The following is a 17,358-nucleotide window of genomic DNA, read 5'->3' as shown; positions in this document are numbered from 1 at the left end:
ACAAAATTTTAAAACAAAAATTTGTGATTAAAAAATTTAAAAACAAAATAATTAGTAAATGTCACCATAATAATTTAACTATTATTTTTCTTCAAATTATGAAATATTTATCTTTATTTTTATGATTAGTTTTAAAAGGGTATGGTCCGTACGGAAGGGTTGAGGGTGTTGAGGTTTGATTTGATATGGTTAAAGGCACCAACTAACCTGCGAGCGAAGAGCGAGTCTTCATTGGTCAAACCCCTCCTTCTTCACCCGCCATTCTCTCTCTCTCTTCCTTCTCCTATTTTTACCTCTCTTTCTCTCTCTACCCTTTACATCTGATTCTCTCTCCCTTCTACTATTTCGATTGCTTTTTCGTTTCTGGTTTCATCAATTTCCTCTGTTTTTGTTTTGGAATCAAATTCCTTGTATTCAATCCAATCCAATCCAAGCTCACCTTCATTTTTACTTTCCTAATACGCCTACTGCTTCTTTCCACTTTCTCAGTTTGAGTTCATCTGTTCCCTTAACAAAAAACTACTCTATTTTCAGGAAAGGGATAAAAAAAGTACCCTTTTTTTCTTACTAGGGTTTCTCTTACTCACATTTCTTTAATTCGATCGTATTTTCATTGCAATTGATTGGGAATTTAAGGTCTCAACTACATTCTGGTGCTTTGGGGTTTAAAGGGTATTCTTTTTGTGTCTTAAGTTTCAATCTTTTTTTCTGGGTTTTGTGTTTGGATTGGATTTCTGTTCAGTCTTCTTGGGAGGAAGAGCAGGAATGGCTTTGGATTTTTCTTCTCTTTCTTCCCCTGAAAAGAATTTGAGCTCTACCCTTCAGTGCTCTGATGGGTCTTTTATGAATCTTCCCAAGAAAGGAGATTTAAATGGGAAATGCGATTCGGGTATTCAGAGAAGCGTTTGGGAACCGATGAATTTATTTTGGAGTTGCGGTGAACAACAGAAGGAGAATGATGATATTCTTGCTTGCTTGCCTGTTGATCCTTTTGGCATGAGGTCTGTTTTCACAGCCATAAAAGGTCAGTTTGAAGATTTTGAATCAGGCAGTGGTTTCTCTTTTTCTGATGAAAAGATTGATAATGGTGGTGGTGGTGGAGGAGGAGTACCTGCAGGGTTCATGTGGTTTCAATCTGAATTGAATGATGTGAAATATGATGAAATATCAAAACCATGTAATAAGTTTAATGGCTTATTTGATGGTGGTTTTGTATTAAATGGTAATATGGAGGACTTTGCTAGTTATATGGATCATGTGGAAGATCGAATCTTTAATGATGAAGTTATGAAAACTGAAGATTCTCAAGGCCAAGAAGATGCTCATGAAGCTATTTCATATGCTTTGCGTTATTTGGATTATCAGGATCTTCTTTCTGTTGAAAGTGTTTGCAAAAATTTAAGACAGTATGTTATTAGGGATAGTCTTCTATGGAAGAATATCAACATTGGTTGGCCATTTTGTCAGAAGATCACCGATGATACTCTTGTGAAGTTAACCAGCAAGGCTGAAGGTACTCTTGAAAGCTTGAGTCTGGTTCATTGCAACAAAATTACTGCAGATGGTTTGCAGCGTGTGTTTGATAACAACCCGAAATTGACAAAGGTAAAACTTTTAGTTCTATTTCTTGTTATTATCATGTGCACCTTAGAAGTAGTTTTTTGATTGTTTATATTTGTTTCCTTAATCATTTACATATACCCTTTTGTTTATATGGAGTTTGGTATTTTTATGTGGAATGAGTTCTTTACTTTGTAGAAAACTTACAAGGTTTACTTTTGATCATTTTGCAGTTATGCTTGTATAATTGTAACAAGATTTGCATGGAAGATTTCTTGTGTAATCTGAAATCCATGAAATCAGCAGGCATCCTTGGATTAAAGCATCTGAGAGTTGGTGGGCTCTTTAATGTTACTAATAAGTATCTTGAGGAGTTGAAGTTGTTGTTGGATGCAGACAACAGAATGCCACTTAAAGGCCACAAACCAAGGTTTTATAGTGGCGGGATATCTCCCTGCTTCTCTGAAGATGATGACGATGATCGTGTCATTGATGTCGAGACTTGCCCCAAATGCCAACAGCCGAGGGTAGTTTATGATTGTCCAACAGAGAGTTGTCGAGAGAAACATCAAGCCGCTCAGCTATGTAGGGCCTGCATAATGTGCATAGAACGCTGCTGTCATTGTGGTCGATGCATTGATGATGACACTGATTATGTGGAGACACTTTGCCTAAACTTACTTTGCTTGGATTGTATAAGGAACGTTATTCGTGGTACAGAAAAGATGCCCGGAGGAGGAGACAAGGGCTCTATATGCAGATACATGGCTCAAGTAAACAGTTATGCATTTTGTTTCATTAGCTAAACTAGAATATAGAGAATAATAGAAAAAGGGCAGAAGCCAACTGAAAATCGTATGAAAGAAAGGTTCAAGGTTTAGCTCATGCCTTTACTCAAAAAGTGGAAAAATGATAATAAAGAAATGTTATGAAGATATTGGAAAAATAAGAAAAGAAAAGCTTGCCTCTTGGATTGCAATGGAGATGTTATTTAGTTAATCTCCTGTGCAAGTGAAGCAGCATGTTCTGCTCACTATTGGGGAAGCAATTTTCAGTTTCATCAGAGGTGAAAAGAAGAAGAAGAAGAAGAAGAAGAAGCTTTTAGCTCATGCCAGAAAAATGTCTTCCATGCTTGAAACTTTACCTCTTGGATTGCAATGGAGATGTTATTTGATTATTCTCCTTTGGAGGTGAAGTAGCATATGTTGCAATTTTGCTCTTATTAGGGAACCAATTTTTAGTTTCATCAGTGGTCAGAGAAGTCTTTGTTTCAGATTCATATAGATAAATGAGAAGCAACATTTGCAAAGCAAGTTTTTTTTTTTTTTAATGAAGATTGTCAAACATTGATTATCATAATTCTTGTTCTTAATCTTTTCATCTAATGGAATCAATCAATTTCTTATGTTTGTGGATTGAATTATGTTTTCTCCTAATTTCACTGAGTATTTTGTATGTTAGATTTTAGAAGATTGAGTGATTGATTACCACCAAGTCACTATATATTACTCTAATATTGTTCTTAATCCAATAATCTATTAATCTCTTTATCTATTCTCCCTATAGTTATACTACAATCATGTTTTAAATTTTCATTTCATTTCAACTCACATCATATTATTAGAGTATCTCCAAACTAGTTAAGATAGTTGCTCTAATGGTGTGCTAGTACTTATGCAAATTTTCAATAGCAATGAACCTTCTCCAATGGGATATGATGCAAAATTGCAAATATTGTGATATATTTAGCACAACAAATTTGCATTTATTGAAAATATGAAATTCTTTTTTATTTATTATTAATATCCCACCTAAAAGTTCAAAAGTTTAGAGTAATTTACGACATAAATATTTAAATTTAACTCTTAGTTACAAATAAATATTTAAGTTTAATTTTTTGTGGTAATAATACTTAAGTTATAATTCTGAAACTTTTATAGGTACATCTAACAGTGTGGTACTTATAGAGTTCCAAAAATATCATTTAAGTATTCTTACCGTAAAAAATTAAACTTACGTATTTATTTACAACTGAGAGTTAAGTTAAATTTAAGTATTTATACCGCAAATTACTCTTCAATATATGAATAATGCTATATAGTATAGTGTGATAAATTTTAATTTGACATCATTTTTGGGACGAAGCATTTTTTTTTAAGAAAACTGTGCTCTATTTTAATGAATATGTTTTTTTTTTTTTTCTTTTTGAAGTAAAGAAAATTTTATTCAAGTAAAAATCAAACTATATAAATAAAACCACTAAAACAACTAGAAAACTACTTAATCTAGAGTTAATGACACTCTTAATTCTAGTTTAAGACAGACTAACAGACATAGCAGAATTACAAGTGAATATTAGCATTGGTGATGGAGTCTACCAAGCTACCAAACCCACAACTCTAAACAATCTGATGGCCAACCAGATTGGCCAAGCCACAAAGTCACTTCAGAGATCTCCTTCTTGGCCAAGATGCACTTAAAGAAGAGGTGTTGATTGATGGTTCAAGCTCAACTTCCTATCATATAACATGTTTGACATTGTATAAAAAAAAGGTAAGCATCCAATTTATTATTTGAATCTTATTTTTAATATTATAAATTATTATTTTTAAAAAAAAATAAAAAAACAAGATGGTAGTATAACTACAATATAATTCATTATATAAAAAAATAATTTATAATTTATTTATATACCGAAAACAAAAAATATATCTATGGTATGAATTATCCTAATTTTTTTTTTATGGTGATGCCACTACTTAAAAAGTTTCTAATAATGTTATATTATACCTAACAAAATATTTAGAGTTGTGAACTAATTTAAAAAAATTAAGATTTTCTGTTCTTAAATTTATGGCTACAGGAGGTGTTTTTTTTTTTTGCAAGGTCTACTAGCCTTTTTTGGGTGCAGGTGCAACTTGGTAGAAATTATATTTTGCTATTACGATTCAATTTTTGCTAATGTGATTAGTTTTGTCTTTGTTACTCTGTGATATAATTTGAGTGTTTTAGTCTTGTCTCTGTGACATAGTTTTGAGTGTTTTAATTTTGTTTGTGCGACATTATTTTATTTTGTTTTGTTGCATCGTTGATTCTTCGATAACTCGTCATCAAATTCATATTAGTCGTTGAGAATAATAAGTTCTCTTCGACTGAAAGGGTTGTTAGTAATTTAGTTACGTTCTTAAGGTTAACTGTGATGCTGTATTCTTTTTGATATGATTTTATTTTTAATTTTTTTGTCAAATGATCTGGAAATGGCAGTTGATTCTTTCGCTCGTCTTTCTAATTCTAATCTTAGTCGTGTCTTCAACAATAAAAATGTCCCGATTGGATTGTAAATTATCATTTTAGCTGATTACTATTAATAAATTTACATGATTTAGTAGACCATAATAATTTTATGAATTAAATTAAATTTTATTTATTTATTTATTTTTTATGTAGGGGAACAAATTTTTTAAAAATTTATGTTTTGCTTAACCAAACCCAAACCCAAACCCTGACCCTGCCATATTTCTTCAACCTCATATCTCTCAGCTGCTCCCGCCGTCAACGCCGACCACCTCCTCAACTCGACTCCGGCATCTCTTTCTCCGCCCACGCTAGGCCATTCCATCTCAGCTGTATATTTTTATTTTTCTAGTTGTTCTGTATATTCGTCTGTTTTGTTTTGAATAATTTTGCTATTTGAATTTGACGGATTTCTGTTTTGATTCTAAAATTTCAAATATATATATAATATTTATTTTGGTAAAGCTTTCCATTTCAGTTGTCATGGAATTTGATAGATGAATTTTGCCCTGTTTTCTCGCATAGTTTCCAGCTCCAGCCACCGATATATTTGTCAAGGCAATATTTCTACAACAATGGCAGATACTCTGTCCGGTTCGCCGGAGACATTCGTTGATAAATTTGTTGTAAGTATTTTTCCTCTTCTTTATTCTTCCTCCGGTTAACTCATTACCTGTATATGCAGTTCTTAATTTTTATTTTTTATTTTGGTATCATTACTTAAACATGAATAATTATGGGTTTTTAGGTTCCTGGTGATGTGGTTCTTGATCTCTCAGCCATGGCTAACCAGACCATTAAGCTTGGCAGCGGTCTTCGACAGGTCTCCATTTATCTACCTCATAACACTACGGACGCACATATATATATTTTTTTATTGTTATTTTATATATTTTCTTGGGTTGGAAATTTCAGGAGTCTGATGCTATATCTGTGACGAAAGCTGGGAAATTGAAGTTGTCTAAGCATAATAAGTACTGGGTTGAGAGCTCCCAGAAAAGGGTAATGAGCTTTCTATTTAGTTAGAGAGTTTGGTTTTGTTTTGGAAACAATGAATTGGGTTATCTTTGTATCACTGGTTTGAATTCTCTAAATCTGCAATTTTTATTGTGTTCATTAGTTTGTGTTTTTTGATATGTGTGTGCTTATTATGGCATGAACATAAGTGTCTTTGATTCTTCTTGGTATGCTGATTTTTTTTTAGTTTTGTGTTGTCCTTTTCATAAGAATGACTCATCATTGTGTAACCATGTTAGAAATCAGCTGATTACACTTGGTGTTATTATTAAAATGTTTCTTTGTCTTGGTTTAGTTGATAATGGAGATAATGCAGAGGTCGATATATGTTTGTTTAGATACTAATTTGGTATTCACTTCTCTTTCATTGTACAGTATGTACCGAGTGTAGGGGATTCGGTTCTTGGAGTTGTGGTGGACTCTAGAGCAGATGTAAGTTTGAAATATTCAACATTTTAAGGTTGCCCGTTTTTCTTTTATTTCCAGCAGTTTGTGTTCTCCTGTTTTATGTAGTTTCTTTAAACTGAAATCAAGGAGCTTCATGTGTGAACCTCTATATTAATGTTAATCACGTGTCTATCTTTATTTATTATGATAACCCTTTATAAGTAGATGCTATTCTCATATGAACTAACAGTGCAGTAGATCTATAGACTTTGGACTTTTGGTTTTGGAGATATTTTTTTAAAACTTATGGAACATAGTCTATGTGAACTGATAATTATCACATTTACCATTCTTGTAAAAAAACCAATCCTTTCATTCTTTTTGCTTTCAGAATTTTCTTGTGGATATTAAAGGACCTTCATTAGGCTTTTTGCCGGTGCTTGCATTCGAAGGAGGAACCAGGAGAAACATACCAAAGTTTGAGGTGCACATGTTGGCTTGTTCAAATGTTACTTCAATATGATTTTAATGGTTTAGTTAGGCTAAAACATTACATGGCAGGCAGGTACTTTGATTTATGTTCGGGTCGTGAAGGCAAATCCTGGCATGAATCCCGAGTTGTCATGCACTGATGGTGGGTCTCGTGATGCTACATCAATGATGTCCATTGGTATGTTGTTATGGATTATTTTTTGACTTGCCCAATGTTTGTTGTGATATAGCTGGTGGGAAAGCAGCAGAATTCGGACCCCTTAAAGATGGGTACACATTCGAGTGCTCAACAGGCCTTTCAAGAATGTGAGATGTGGTTCCCCTTTTGCACGTGCCACGTTATTTTCTCCCTTTAATGATTCTATCTTTTTGTAACCAGGCTGCTCAGCTCCCCACCATGTCCAGTTCTTGAGGCCTTTGGAAAGAAGGTTTCCTTTGAGGTAGCGGTTGGATTAAATGGACGCGTTTGGGTAAATTCTAGAACTACCTTGTTTGTGATCCGGTTTAAGCATTTCTGTTTCCATTACTTTATCGTTTCCATATTGTGCCTTTTTTATTTCAGGTCAATGCTGAATCTCCATCAACAATTATCGTTGTAGCTAATGCAATTATGAAATCGGAGTCTCTCAGTGTGGTACAGCAAAGAATTATGGTGGAAAAGCTTCTTCAGACCTTACATCTATCAAGTTAGTCTGAACCTGTTCTTCTGGAACTGTAGTTATTAAATGCTGAAGCTGAAGCAAAGGTTTCTTCTTTTTGTTTTTGCGATTTTTGTAGCATGAGAACTGAAGTTCTACCTTTATTAGCAATGAGGGCCTCAATCTTTGTACGGATATGGAGGATATGAATGATGATTTAGGCTTTGATGGAGGGATTCACACTAAACATGATCTTAAGAAGGAATCATAGTGTTCAACCTTTAGAATTTTGTCAAACTAGTTTACTAGAGTTTTAGACTTGTGGAGTCTAAGTATTTTGATATATGAAAATTTATTTATTTATTTACTTTTTTAAAAAGGAAATTCATTAATAAAATTAAGTACAAAGGAAATGGTAAGTCTAGCTGAATAGCTCGACTAGCACAAGGAAGAGAAACCCCAATTCACATAGCGCTAACTTTGTTCACCAAAGCATAATTGGCTAATAAATGAGCAACTTAATTACATTTACGATATACAAACTTAATCTCAGCAATAGTCGGATGTTGAGTAAGAGCCTAACTTCATGTAACAATCCATCAACATCTCGACACCCCTCCTCTTTGTCCAAAATAAGTTGTACTGGACGAAGACAATCAGACTCAATTTGGAACCTCGACAGGCGACGTTGTAGTCCTATACAGATCCCGTCTCTTATAGCATACAATTCAGCAATTAAAGGAGAAGTAGTCATTGGCAGAACTGTGGCAGCAGCATACTGAACAACTCCATCATTACCGTGAATCACGATACCAGTTGTTGCTGATTTATCCTCCATTTGATGACTTGCATCAACGTTAATGGCGACCAGGCCCACAAGTGGCGGTGTCCACCTACCTCGATTCCCCTTGTCTTTTTCCCGCACTATCCCATTAGCTTGTTGAAGTTCGCTTAGAAATTTTGCACACTAATTCAAGAGATCCCCTGCCCGTGTGCCATACCCCCCATGAACCACAGTATTTCGAGCATTCCACAGATGCCACCCAATAACTAAAAAAAGATCAAAAGAGTCTTTAGACCATACCTTAGCAAGTCGCTGAAAGATCAAGATGGTATCTAAAGTAAAAATTCGTGTATTAGAACAAAAAGTAAAAGAAGTTACACATTTGGTACTTTATATAAAAATCTATTATCTTCAGGGAGTCCACTTTAAAATTGAAATTAAGTGTAATTCAAAGTAATTAAGCTTGACCAGATAATTACTCTAGATAATTGAAGGGTCTCCTTTACACTCTTCAAGTATTAATAATTAAATAAAAATTTGTTATTATTGCTAACTAAAAATATTAATTTGGTATTTTCAAAAAATAATAAATAATAACTTTTTTTAGGGAATAATAATAATAATAATAATTTGGTAACTAAAAAAGATTTCATATTTTGAACACTTTGGACCATCTCTAGTGTAAATTTATACCAAATTTAATATAAAAAATTACTCGATATTATATTATATTCGTTCCAAATTTTGCACATGTGCTCTATTACACAAAGTATACTATATATTAATCCCCAAAATCAACATAGTTATTAAATTTTTATTGAAACTATATAAAAAAAATTATGTAAATGAATAAATAAAATGTTTAAAATCTTTTAATTAATAAAAATCATTAATTAGTGGATAAATATAAAGAGAAATGCTAAAATGTACTTTTAGTATCTAGCACTCTCCCTGATGTCATAACGATATTGGTGTAATTAAGTATCAGATCTCATATTGTCTTGAGAAATACTAAAAGACAATAGTGCCTACTGCCTTGCACACTCATCGTTGTTATATTGTCCCATGTACTTTAATATAACAGCTCTTATGAAATATCACTAACCAATCGTAGAATCCCACTTTTAAAAGGTATTAAACACTACTAATGCCAAATAACAATACTCGGTGTCCAATAGTCATGCTCAAATAAAAACGATAGTATTTATTATAGTGCAAATTTGACTCACAGTTATAAAAAAAGTAGCCTATACTCTATTTTGTACTAAATTAACACATATTAAGAATATGAAGAATTTAATTTTGAATAATTTGCGGCATAAATATATAAATTTAATTTCTGGTTGTAAATAAATACATAAGTTTAATTTTTCACGATAATAATACATAAGTTATAAGTCTAGAACTCATGTCGGTATCAGATCATTAAGTAAAATTAATTTAAATATACCAATAAAAAAATGATACATAGATAATAATTTAAAATTTAATATCTACAGAAATTCTAGAAATATAACTTAAATATTATTACCGTAAAAAAATATTTATTTTCTACTGAGATTAAATTTAACATATTATAGTTTTTTTTTTTTATTATTATTATTTTTGTTTTTGAAATTTTTGACTAGGTTGGCAACCCGAGCACACAACTGGCTTGGGCGAAATAAAAAAGAGCTTTCCTTTATATTTCCACCGCCTCTCGTTCTCGACTTCTCTCTCCATATTTTCGCTTCCTCATCCTTCATTGCTTGCTCTTGCTTCACCGTCTGTCAACTCGCCGGAGCTGCTGCTTACTGTCGTCACACGACTCTCCAAGAAGGTTAGGGCTTGTAAGTCTTCTTTCTTCTGACTATTAATTTTTCCTTGATTTTGTGTATAAAGAGTGTACTTTGAATCAATGTCCAAAAGTTATACTTGAATATTGTCGATAAAATCTTTGGGAGGAAAACTAGTAATGGAGTAACCGGCTCTGGTTTGATTGGAGTCATATGTGTGATTTTAAATATGTTATTTTTTTTTTTTAAAAGAGCAGCAGATTATTTGATATAAATATATTGTCAATGGAAGAATTGAATGTTTAGGAAAAATTCTGACCAGGAAAAAAATATATGTTTAGGAAAAATTCAGTTTGTAGATGGTGTTTGTATATTATTTGATGAAATGCCTGATTGAATTTATCCTAAGTAATCCTCAAATATGGAGCTTTTTCTTAATTACACAACAATTGTTTGATTTCGGTTGTTTTTATTTATTTTTAAATAGATTATAGATTATTGTGATTAAAGCGTGATATAATTTCCCTTATTATTATTGTTCATTTATATGCTCTGCCATTTGGTGTTTCATGGCTAACAGTTTAAAGTTTATAATACAATTATCAAATTTTAAGACATCTCTCCTGGAGCAACAAAAAGGTTTATAACTCGATCATTTTCTTATTATCTCCAGGAGAAATGTCTTGAAATTTGATTGATTGGTTTGTCAATTCAATGTTGCGTATGTATGGCTAATTTTTTTTTTTGGGGTTGAAATTGTGTTTGGTTTGTCTCGAAATAGAATAGTCACATGGAATGATTATTTCTTTGTTCCAAGTATTCGTAGTGTAATAACTTTTTTGGGCGCTGAAGCTAGAAACTAATGGTTGCAAAGAGTTCAGTGTGAAAAAGAAGACAATAAAAACTTGGAAATGATTCGGTTTACAGCCTATGCTAGGAAGGAGTAATATTTGATAGAAAATTCCTAGCCACAGTAAATATTCAGCAGCAAAATAGAAATTGGAAAAGAAATGAAATTGTATTGATAGACTTTTCCAGGAATTCGAGAGCCTGGACCCTCCTTACAGTAGTTACAGTATTTCTAATTGCATGACCAATAAAAGGAAACCCTCCCTTATTTAACTAATACTCCAGAGGCCTATCCTGCACCCCCACCTCACCCAAGCCAACCCCACTAACCGAATTACACAGTGGAGTGATCCCCTGCTGTCATCTCCACATTACCCTTCCTAGACCTCCTTCTAGAGTACACAAAAGTGAGTGGTGGTCTATCAATATTTTCTTATGGTGTTTATAAGACCATTAATATATTATCTGAAAATTAGGCTTTTTTCCCTTTCTGCTCATAAAAAGATTTAAAGCTTATGTTTTTAACTAAATTCTTTAAGGAGGTTTAAGATTTTTGTTCTCTTTATAAAACCACTGAATCCCACAAAAGGATGTTTTCTGGATTTTGTATTTTTTTTTCTGTTATTTTTGAAAGTAAAAAGTATTGATATAGAAAAAACAATAGCATGTAGAAAATTTAAGAAAAATCTGAGAAAAATGAAATATTAATGTCAGGAAGGTTTTCTGTGAAGATGTCCTATAAACTACAAAGCTTCTTCAGTGCAGATTAAAAGTGGTTATGGAATTCAATTTTTGTTGTATATTTATTTGTTTATTTTTGGTGAATACAGGAAGAAAGAATAGCAGTATTGGCTGCCATGGAGAACGGTCAAGTTCCAGAAAACGCCAATGAACGTATGCTTTCATACTTTTCTATGTTCATAAGAAGCTTACAGGGTCTCTTGCCTTTTCTTTTCTATTTTATCTGCTGATGTATTTGTGGGATATCCAGACTGCCCAGGTACTGAATCAGACTCTGCTGGAAAATCTGATGCTTGCCAAGGATGTCCAAATCAAGAAGTTTGCGCTACTGCTCCCAAAGGCCCTGATCCAGGTTTCTTTCTAACCTACTTGATACCAAACATGCTGTTAATTCTTCTTACGTATGCCATTTGCTTAATTGATTCTATTATCGCTTGGGTCCATCGAAATAGTGAGTGTTCTGCAGATAGCCGATAGCTGTAAAGGGGTTCTTACTTTTATATTTGGTCTCCTATTGTTGTGTCCTGCAAACTTAAGCTACTGTATTGCTTGTGCTTAAACTTGTTAACATAGTTATGATGTGATTTTTGTTTTATTGATTTGTGGATATGTATCTGCAGACTTGGTTGGAATTGCAGAAAGAATGGCCACTGTAAAGCACAAAATACTGGTTTTATCAGGGAAGGGTGGAGTTGGCAAGAGTACATTCTCTGCTCAACTATCGTTTGCTCTTGCAGCTATGGACTTCCAAGTGGGGCTTCTTGACATTGATATCTGTGGTCCAAGCATCCCAAAGATGCTTGGCCTTGAAGGTCAAGAAATCCACCAGAGCAACCTAGGCTGGTCTCCAGTATATGTCGAGTCCAATCTCGGAGTAATGTCAATTGGTTTCATGCTTCCTAATCCTGATGACGCTGTTATATGGAGAGGCCCACGTAAAAATTCTCTCATCAAGCAATTTCTGAAGGACGTTTACTGGGGCGAACTTGATTTTCTAGTTGTCGATGCACCTCCTGGTACCTCAGACGAGCACATTTCAATCACCCAATACCTCAACGCCACTGGAATAGACGGTGCAATCATAGTCACTACTCCACAACAAGTCTCCCTAATAGACGTGCGCAAAGAAGTAAGCTTTTGCAAGAAAGTTGGAATCCAAGTTCTCGGGGTTGTGGAGAACATGAGCGGTTTGTCCCAACCGCTAATGGATTTCAAGTTTCTGAGGGTAACAGCGACAGGCGAGGAAAGAGATGTGACAGAGTGGGCTAGAGAGTATGTGAAAGAGAAAGCTCCAGAACTATTAGATGTGATAGCTTCGAGTGAAGTTTTCGATAGCAGCAGCGGGGGTGCCTTGAAAATGTGTATGGAAATGGGAGTTCCGTTTTTGGGGAAAGTACCATTAGACCCGCAGCTATGCAAAGCAGCAGAAGAAGGTAGATCATGCTTCACTGGGGAGAAACTTGGTATGGGTGCTCCAGCATTAAAGAAAATCATAGATAAATTAATGGAGAATCAGGGGTTATCTAAAATGGTAATTGATAGCGTTGAATAAAAGTGCTTCACCTAAAGGAAACAATTTTTTTTGCTTTGCCATTTTGTATTTTTTATTTTCGTTATATATGAATTAGTGAAAACCAATGTTTTGAGCATTTTCTTATATTTATGATTTATGAGTAATAATATGTGATGTATTAAAATATTAAACATATCAAACGCCATAATGAATTTTCTGCTCTGAAATGAAGGATTTTATTATTTTCTGTGTTTAGAAATTACAGTGTAATTAATAAATTATGTAATTATACTATATTTTAAAATAATTACCTTTAAATATAAAATAAAATCTTTTAATTCAAACAAAAAATGAGAATAAATTTTTTCTTCCCATTCTTTTCCTTCCTACTAATTCATTTGCAATATATTCTCATCTATGGTTAATAATTCATTAGAAACTAAACAAATTATTTGTTAAAACACATAATCGTAATCAACCTATGATTATTTAAAGTAAACTCACACTCTTGTTTGTTATCTAAGTTCACTTTTGATTTTCGAATTAATTATGGTAAAAAAAAAAAAACCCAATTCGAGTAGGTACGAGAATAAATAAATAAATAAAAATAAGAGACAAAAATGGCATTACTTATTAAAGAGACAAAAATAAGTTATGAGAGAGGTTTTTTGAATTATAAAACAAAGAGAACAAACACAAATCTTAACAAAATTTAAACAATCAAAGTAACACGTGTTCAAATACTATTAGCCAAGTGTGTAACGCTCTTTGTGTTCTCGTCCACATAGAAACATTTCCCTCGCAATAGTCCTCTCGAAGTCCCATTTCTTCTTTCTTCTTTCTTCTTCATTCCATTTCCTTCTCGGACACACTCTTTCTCTCTCTCTCTCTGCAACAACAAACAAAGCTTGTTATCCACTACAACCGCATGTAAATTATTCCGGTACAACCACGTCTCAAGACCGTTCAGTTTTCAACATGTATCTCTCTTCGGAGAAGACTCGTTCAGTTGATTTCTACAAGGAAGGAGTTGGCGGTGGCGGTGGCGGCGGCGGTGGTGGTGGTGGTGGTGGAGAAGAAGAAGAATCAGATAGAGATATGATGATGGAGGTTGTTGTTACTAATGGTGTCTTGGGTTCTCACCCGAGGAACCAAACCCAGAATCAGAACCAGAACCAGAACCAGCTTCAGCAACAGATGATTCTGGGTGAGAATAGTAGTGGAGGAGAAGAGCACGAGGTTAAAGCCCCAAAGAAGAGAGCGGAGACTTGGGTTCAAGAAGAGACTCGAAGCTTAATTGGGTTTCGAAGAGAAGTTGATGGGCTTTTCAATACTTCGAAATCTAATAAACACTTGTGGGAACAGATCTCCTCTAAGATGAGGGAAAAGGGTTTCGATCGTTCACCAACTATGTGTACTGATAAATGGAGGAATTTGCTTAAGGAGTTTAAGAAAGCTCGGCATCAAGTCAAAGTGGGTAGTAGGTCGGCCAAGATGTCTTATTATGAGGATCTTGAGGAGTTGCTTAGGGATAGGAACAAGAACAGTTCTTCAACTACTACTGTTTCCACTTCTGCTTACAAGAGTCATACTCCTCCTCCTAAAGTTGATTCCTTTATTCATTTCTCTGATAAGGGTTAGTGTTCAAAACAGTGGAAAATCACACTATCAGTGTTGGAAATTTTGTGGGTTGTTTTGTGTTCTAATTTTGATAGTGGGTAATGTTCTTCACAGGTCTTGAGGATGCCAATATACCTTTTGGACCAATTGGAGGTACACAATTTCATTTCATTTCCATTTTTCAACTGGTTTGGCAAGTCTATATATGTTTTTGTTACATTACCATTTTAAGCTTTTTTTTTTCTTCTGAAAATTCTTTTAGGAATTAATTTGATATCTGTCACATTACAGCTACAGACCGATCAGCAGTCAATTTGGAAAGACGACTGGATCATGATGGTGATCCTCTTGCTATCACTGCAGCTGAAGCAGTTGTAGCTAGTGGAGTTCCACCTTGGAATTGGAGAGAGGCACCTGGTAATGGTAAGACTCCCTTTGAAATATTGGTTTTGGTACCATTAAGGATGAAGATATATTATTTAATAGCCATTGGAGTTTGTTAGTGTCATGACTATATTCTGTTGAATCTGTTTGTATTTTTGTTATAATGTGGAAATGGGATGTCAGCTTGACTAAGTTGCTAAATTATAGAAAACAGTTTTTGTTAAAATAGAGAGGTTGTTGATCTTGTTGCGCAAGAAGTGCTCAATAAGAAATAATCACCCCATGTTCCCTTGAATGATGATACTTAAATCTTTTCTTGAGTCTTTCTTTGTTTCTTGAGAATTTTAATATACTTGTTAATGGGGTTTTCAGGAGCAGAGAATCCACCTCCATTTTGTGGAAGAATCATAACGGTCAAGTTGGGAGAATATAGCAAAAGAATTGGTATTGATGGAAGTGCTGAGGCAATAAAGGAAGCAATCAAATCTGCATTCAGAATAAGAACAAAGCGTGCATTTTGGCTCGAGGATGAAGATGAGGTGGTCCGGAGTCTTGATAGGGATATGCCTCTGGGAAACTATACTCTGCATCTTGATGAAGGTTTCATTTCTTTACCTTCTATCTTTCTGGGGTAGAGTCTGGTGAAACAACAAAAAGCTTTGTTAACATCATGAATGATGGAACTGGAACACATATATGAACCTCTCCTGATTTCTTATGACAGGAATTACTATTAAACTTTGCTTTTATGATGAGTCGAACCGTGGAGTGGTTCGTGACGAAGCAGTAACATTCTATACCGAGGATGATTTCCGTGATTTCCTAACTCGCCGTGGGTTGACTGGTTTTAGAGAATTAAGCGGCTACCGGTGTATTGATTGCTTGGATGATCTTCAATCTGGTGCAATGTATCAAGGGGTCAGACTTCTTGTGGATTAGGCTCTTTTATTCATTTTTCTTTTTACATTTTCCTCTTATGTTTCATGGTTGGTTTCTTGAAGATAAATGCCAATTCTCTAACCTTGAAATCCCATCTCATTACACTGTAAACTTGTGTCCATCTCTTAATTATCAGTACACACTTCTCTACGAGTCTAAGATGGCATTAGTGCTTGCACAATTTTAAATTCAGTTTATGTTAAAACATTGTAAAGATGTATTCTTGTATATTCTCATGTATGCCTACTTCTGCTCTAAGGAATTGAAAAATGTCAATTGGCCTTTACCCTTTCTTTAGTTGTATTTTAATTCCAAATGAAAAAAACTATTAGTTTATTAGTTTTCTCTGTTTAACTTGTTTATTAGTTTTCTATGTTTACCACTTTTTCTTATTCTTTTTCACTTTTTATTTGTCTTGTAATCCTTACATATGATATGAACAAAGAAAAAGAAAATAAAAACTTGTTCTTCTTTGCCTTTGTACAGAAGAACTCTACCTATTCCTTGCCACTCATCTCGTGAAGTAATGTGATCATCAAGGCTCTCTTTCTCGAAATCAACGGTTGTTAAGCCACATCTCAATGCCAACTTACTACTCTTCATTCAAGACTTTTTGGTTATAATGCCGTTATGTATATAATTAAGCTTTTTTAATAGAGCATTGTTATTTCACTTTAATTACCACACAATACTCATATGGTGTCTTTAACTCTTTATAATTAGTTAATAATTTTTTTTTATTATTTATTAAATTAAAATGTGTTGAACTCAACATTAAAATGTACCAATATATGCCTTGACAATTTATAAAATCACTTATGAATAATGGAGTTGATTGAGATTGAAATCCATTTTCTTTAATAATAAACAAACTTTCATTGAAAAAAAAAATAACGTTGAGTACGTCATAAATAATAGATGGAAATTTTTTCATCCAAACTAACTTTAAAATATGTGTACAACTAATTCATGCATAGTCATATTTATTGAATAATTTATATGAATAAGGGACGTCTTAGGAAAATTGAACATTATACTAAAAAAGAACATCTAAAAGAAAGCCTAAATCATTATAAAAAAAATCTCTTTAAAAAAAACATATATCAAAGCTAAACAATCAGGCTCAAAAAAATTAAGAGATAGTTCCAACATCCGTGTAAGAGGCAAATATTAATAGGGGCTTTTACACCACATACTAAAAATTTTAATTTTTTTTTACTTTTTTATTGTGGGGCGAATTTTTTTCAAAAATAATGTGTAAGTTTTATACTGTGTACTGTGTTAAGTTTTCATGGTTATTCCACGATTGTTTTTTAGTTATTTCGCTGTTGTTTTAATTGTTTTATAAAAAGACAGTATTTTTGT

General features: G+C 33.4%; 4 protein-coding genes across 7 annotated transcripts; all 4 read left to right on the top strand.

Annotated features, from left to right (window-relative positions):
• Positions 1 to 117: 117 nt before the first annotated feature.
• Positions 118 to 2,980, top strand: LOC115699558 (F-box protein SKIP14). Its single transcript, XM_030627031.2, has 2 exons — positions 118 to 1,605; positions 1,794 to 2,980. Exons 1-2 carry the CDS (start codon positions 766 to 768, stop codon positions 2,364 to 2,366), a joined length of 1,413 nt encoding a protein of 470 aa, XP_030482891.1. The 5' UTR covers positions 118 to 765; the 3' UTR covers positions 2,367 to 2,980.
• A 2,046-nt stretch (positions 2,981 to 5,026) lies between these two features.
• On the top strand, positions 5,027 to 7,755 carry LOC115699561 (uncharacterized). Of its 2 annotated transcripts, none has more exons than XM_061102095.1 (11): positions 5,027 to 5,186; positions 5,380 to 5,480; positions 5,603 to 5,677; positions 5,770 to 5,856; positions 6,247 to 6,303; positions 6,650 to 6,742; positions 6,820 to 6,892; positions 6,981 to 7,056; positions 7,130 to 7,220; positions 7,313 to 7,436; positions 7,528 to 7,755. In XM_061102095.1, the coding sequence occupies exons 2-11, from the start codon at positions 5,430 to 5,432 to the stop codon at positions 7,530 to 7,532; spliced, it is 732 nt and encodes a 243-aa protein (XP_060958078.1). In that variant the 5' UTR covers positions 5,027 to 5,186; positions 5,380 to 5,429; the 3' UTR covers positions 7,533 to 7,755. The 2 variants fall into 2 exon arrangements, with proteins under 2 accessions (XP_060958078.1, XP_030482897.2); XM_030627037.2 differs by having other exon boundaries at positions 5,040 to 5,186; positions 5,333 to 5,480.
• A 2,001-nt stretch (positions 7,756 to 9,756) lies between these two features.
• On the top strand, positions 9,757 to 13,186 carry LOC115699560 (cytosolic Fe-S cluster assembly factor NBP35). 2 transcript variants are annotated; one of them, XM_030627036.2, is made up of 4 exons: positions 9,757 to 9,991; positions 11,627 to 11,690; positions 11,788 to 11,889; positions 12,158 to 13,186. In XM_030627036.2, exons 2-4 carry the CDS (start codon positions 11,654 to 11,656, stop codon positions 13,087 to 13,089), a joined length of 1,071 nt encoding a protein of 356 aa, XP_030482896.2. In that variant the 5' UTR covers positions 9,757 to 9,991; positions 11,627 to 11,653; the 3' UTR covers positions 13,090 to 13,186. The 2 variants fall into 2 exon arrangements, with proteins under 2 accessions (XP_030482896.2, XP_030482895.2); XM_030627035.2 differs by having other exon boundaries at positions 9,784 to 10,001.
• A 501-nt stretch (positions 13,187 to 13,687) lies between these two features.
• LOC115699559 (trihelix transcription factor GT-4) lies at positions 13,688 to 16,816 on the top strand. Of its 2 annotated transcripts, none has more exons than XM_030627033.2 (6): positions 13,688 to 14,686; positions 14,785 to 14,823; positions 14,968 to 15,093; positions 15,427 to 15,654; positions 15,779 to 15,972; positions 16,480 to 16,816. In XM_030627033.2, the coding sequence occupies exons 1-6, from the start codon at positions 14,029 to 14,031 to the stop codon at positions 16,513 to 16,515; spliced, it is 1,281 nt and encodes a 426-aa protein (XP_030482893.2). In that variant the 5' UTR covers positions 13,688 to 14,028; the 3' UTR covers positions 16,516 to 16,816. The 2 variants fall into 2 exon arrangements, with proteins under 2 accessions (XP_030482893.2, XP_030482892.2); XM_030627032.2 differs by having other exon boundaries at positions 14,962 to 15,093.
• Positions 16,817 to 17,358: the final 542 nt, after the last annotated feature.

This window comes from Cannabis sativa, chromosome 8, assembly GCF_029168945.1.
Source record: "Cannabis sativa cultivar Pink pepper isolate KNU-18-1 chromosome 8, ASM2916894v1, whole genome shotgun sequence".
NCBI classification, from domain to species: domain Eukaryota; kingdom Viridiplantae; phylum Streptophyta; class Magnoliopsida; order Rosales; family Cannabaceae; genus Cannabis; species Cannabis sativa.
Note: the sequence above shows the minus strand (reverse complement) of the source record. Positions and strands in the feature narration are given on the sequence as shown.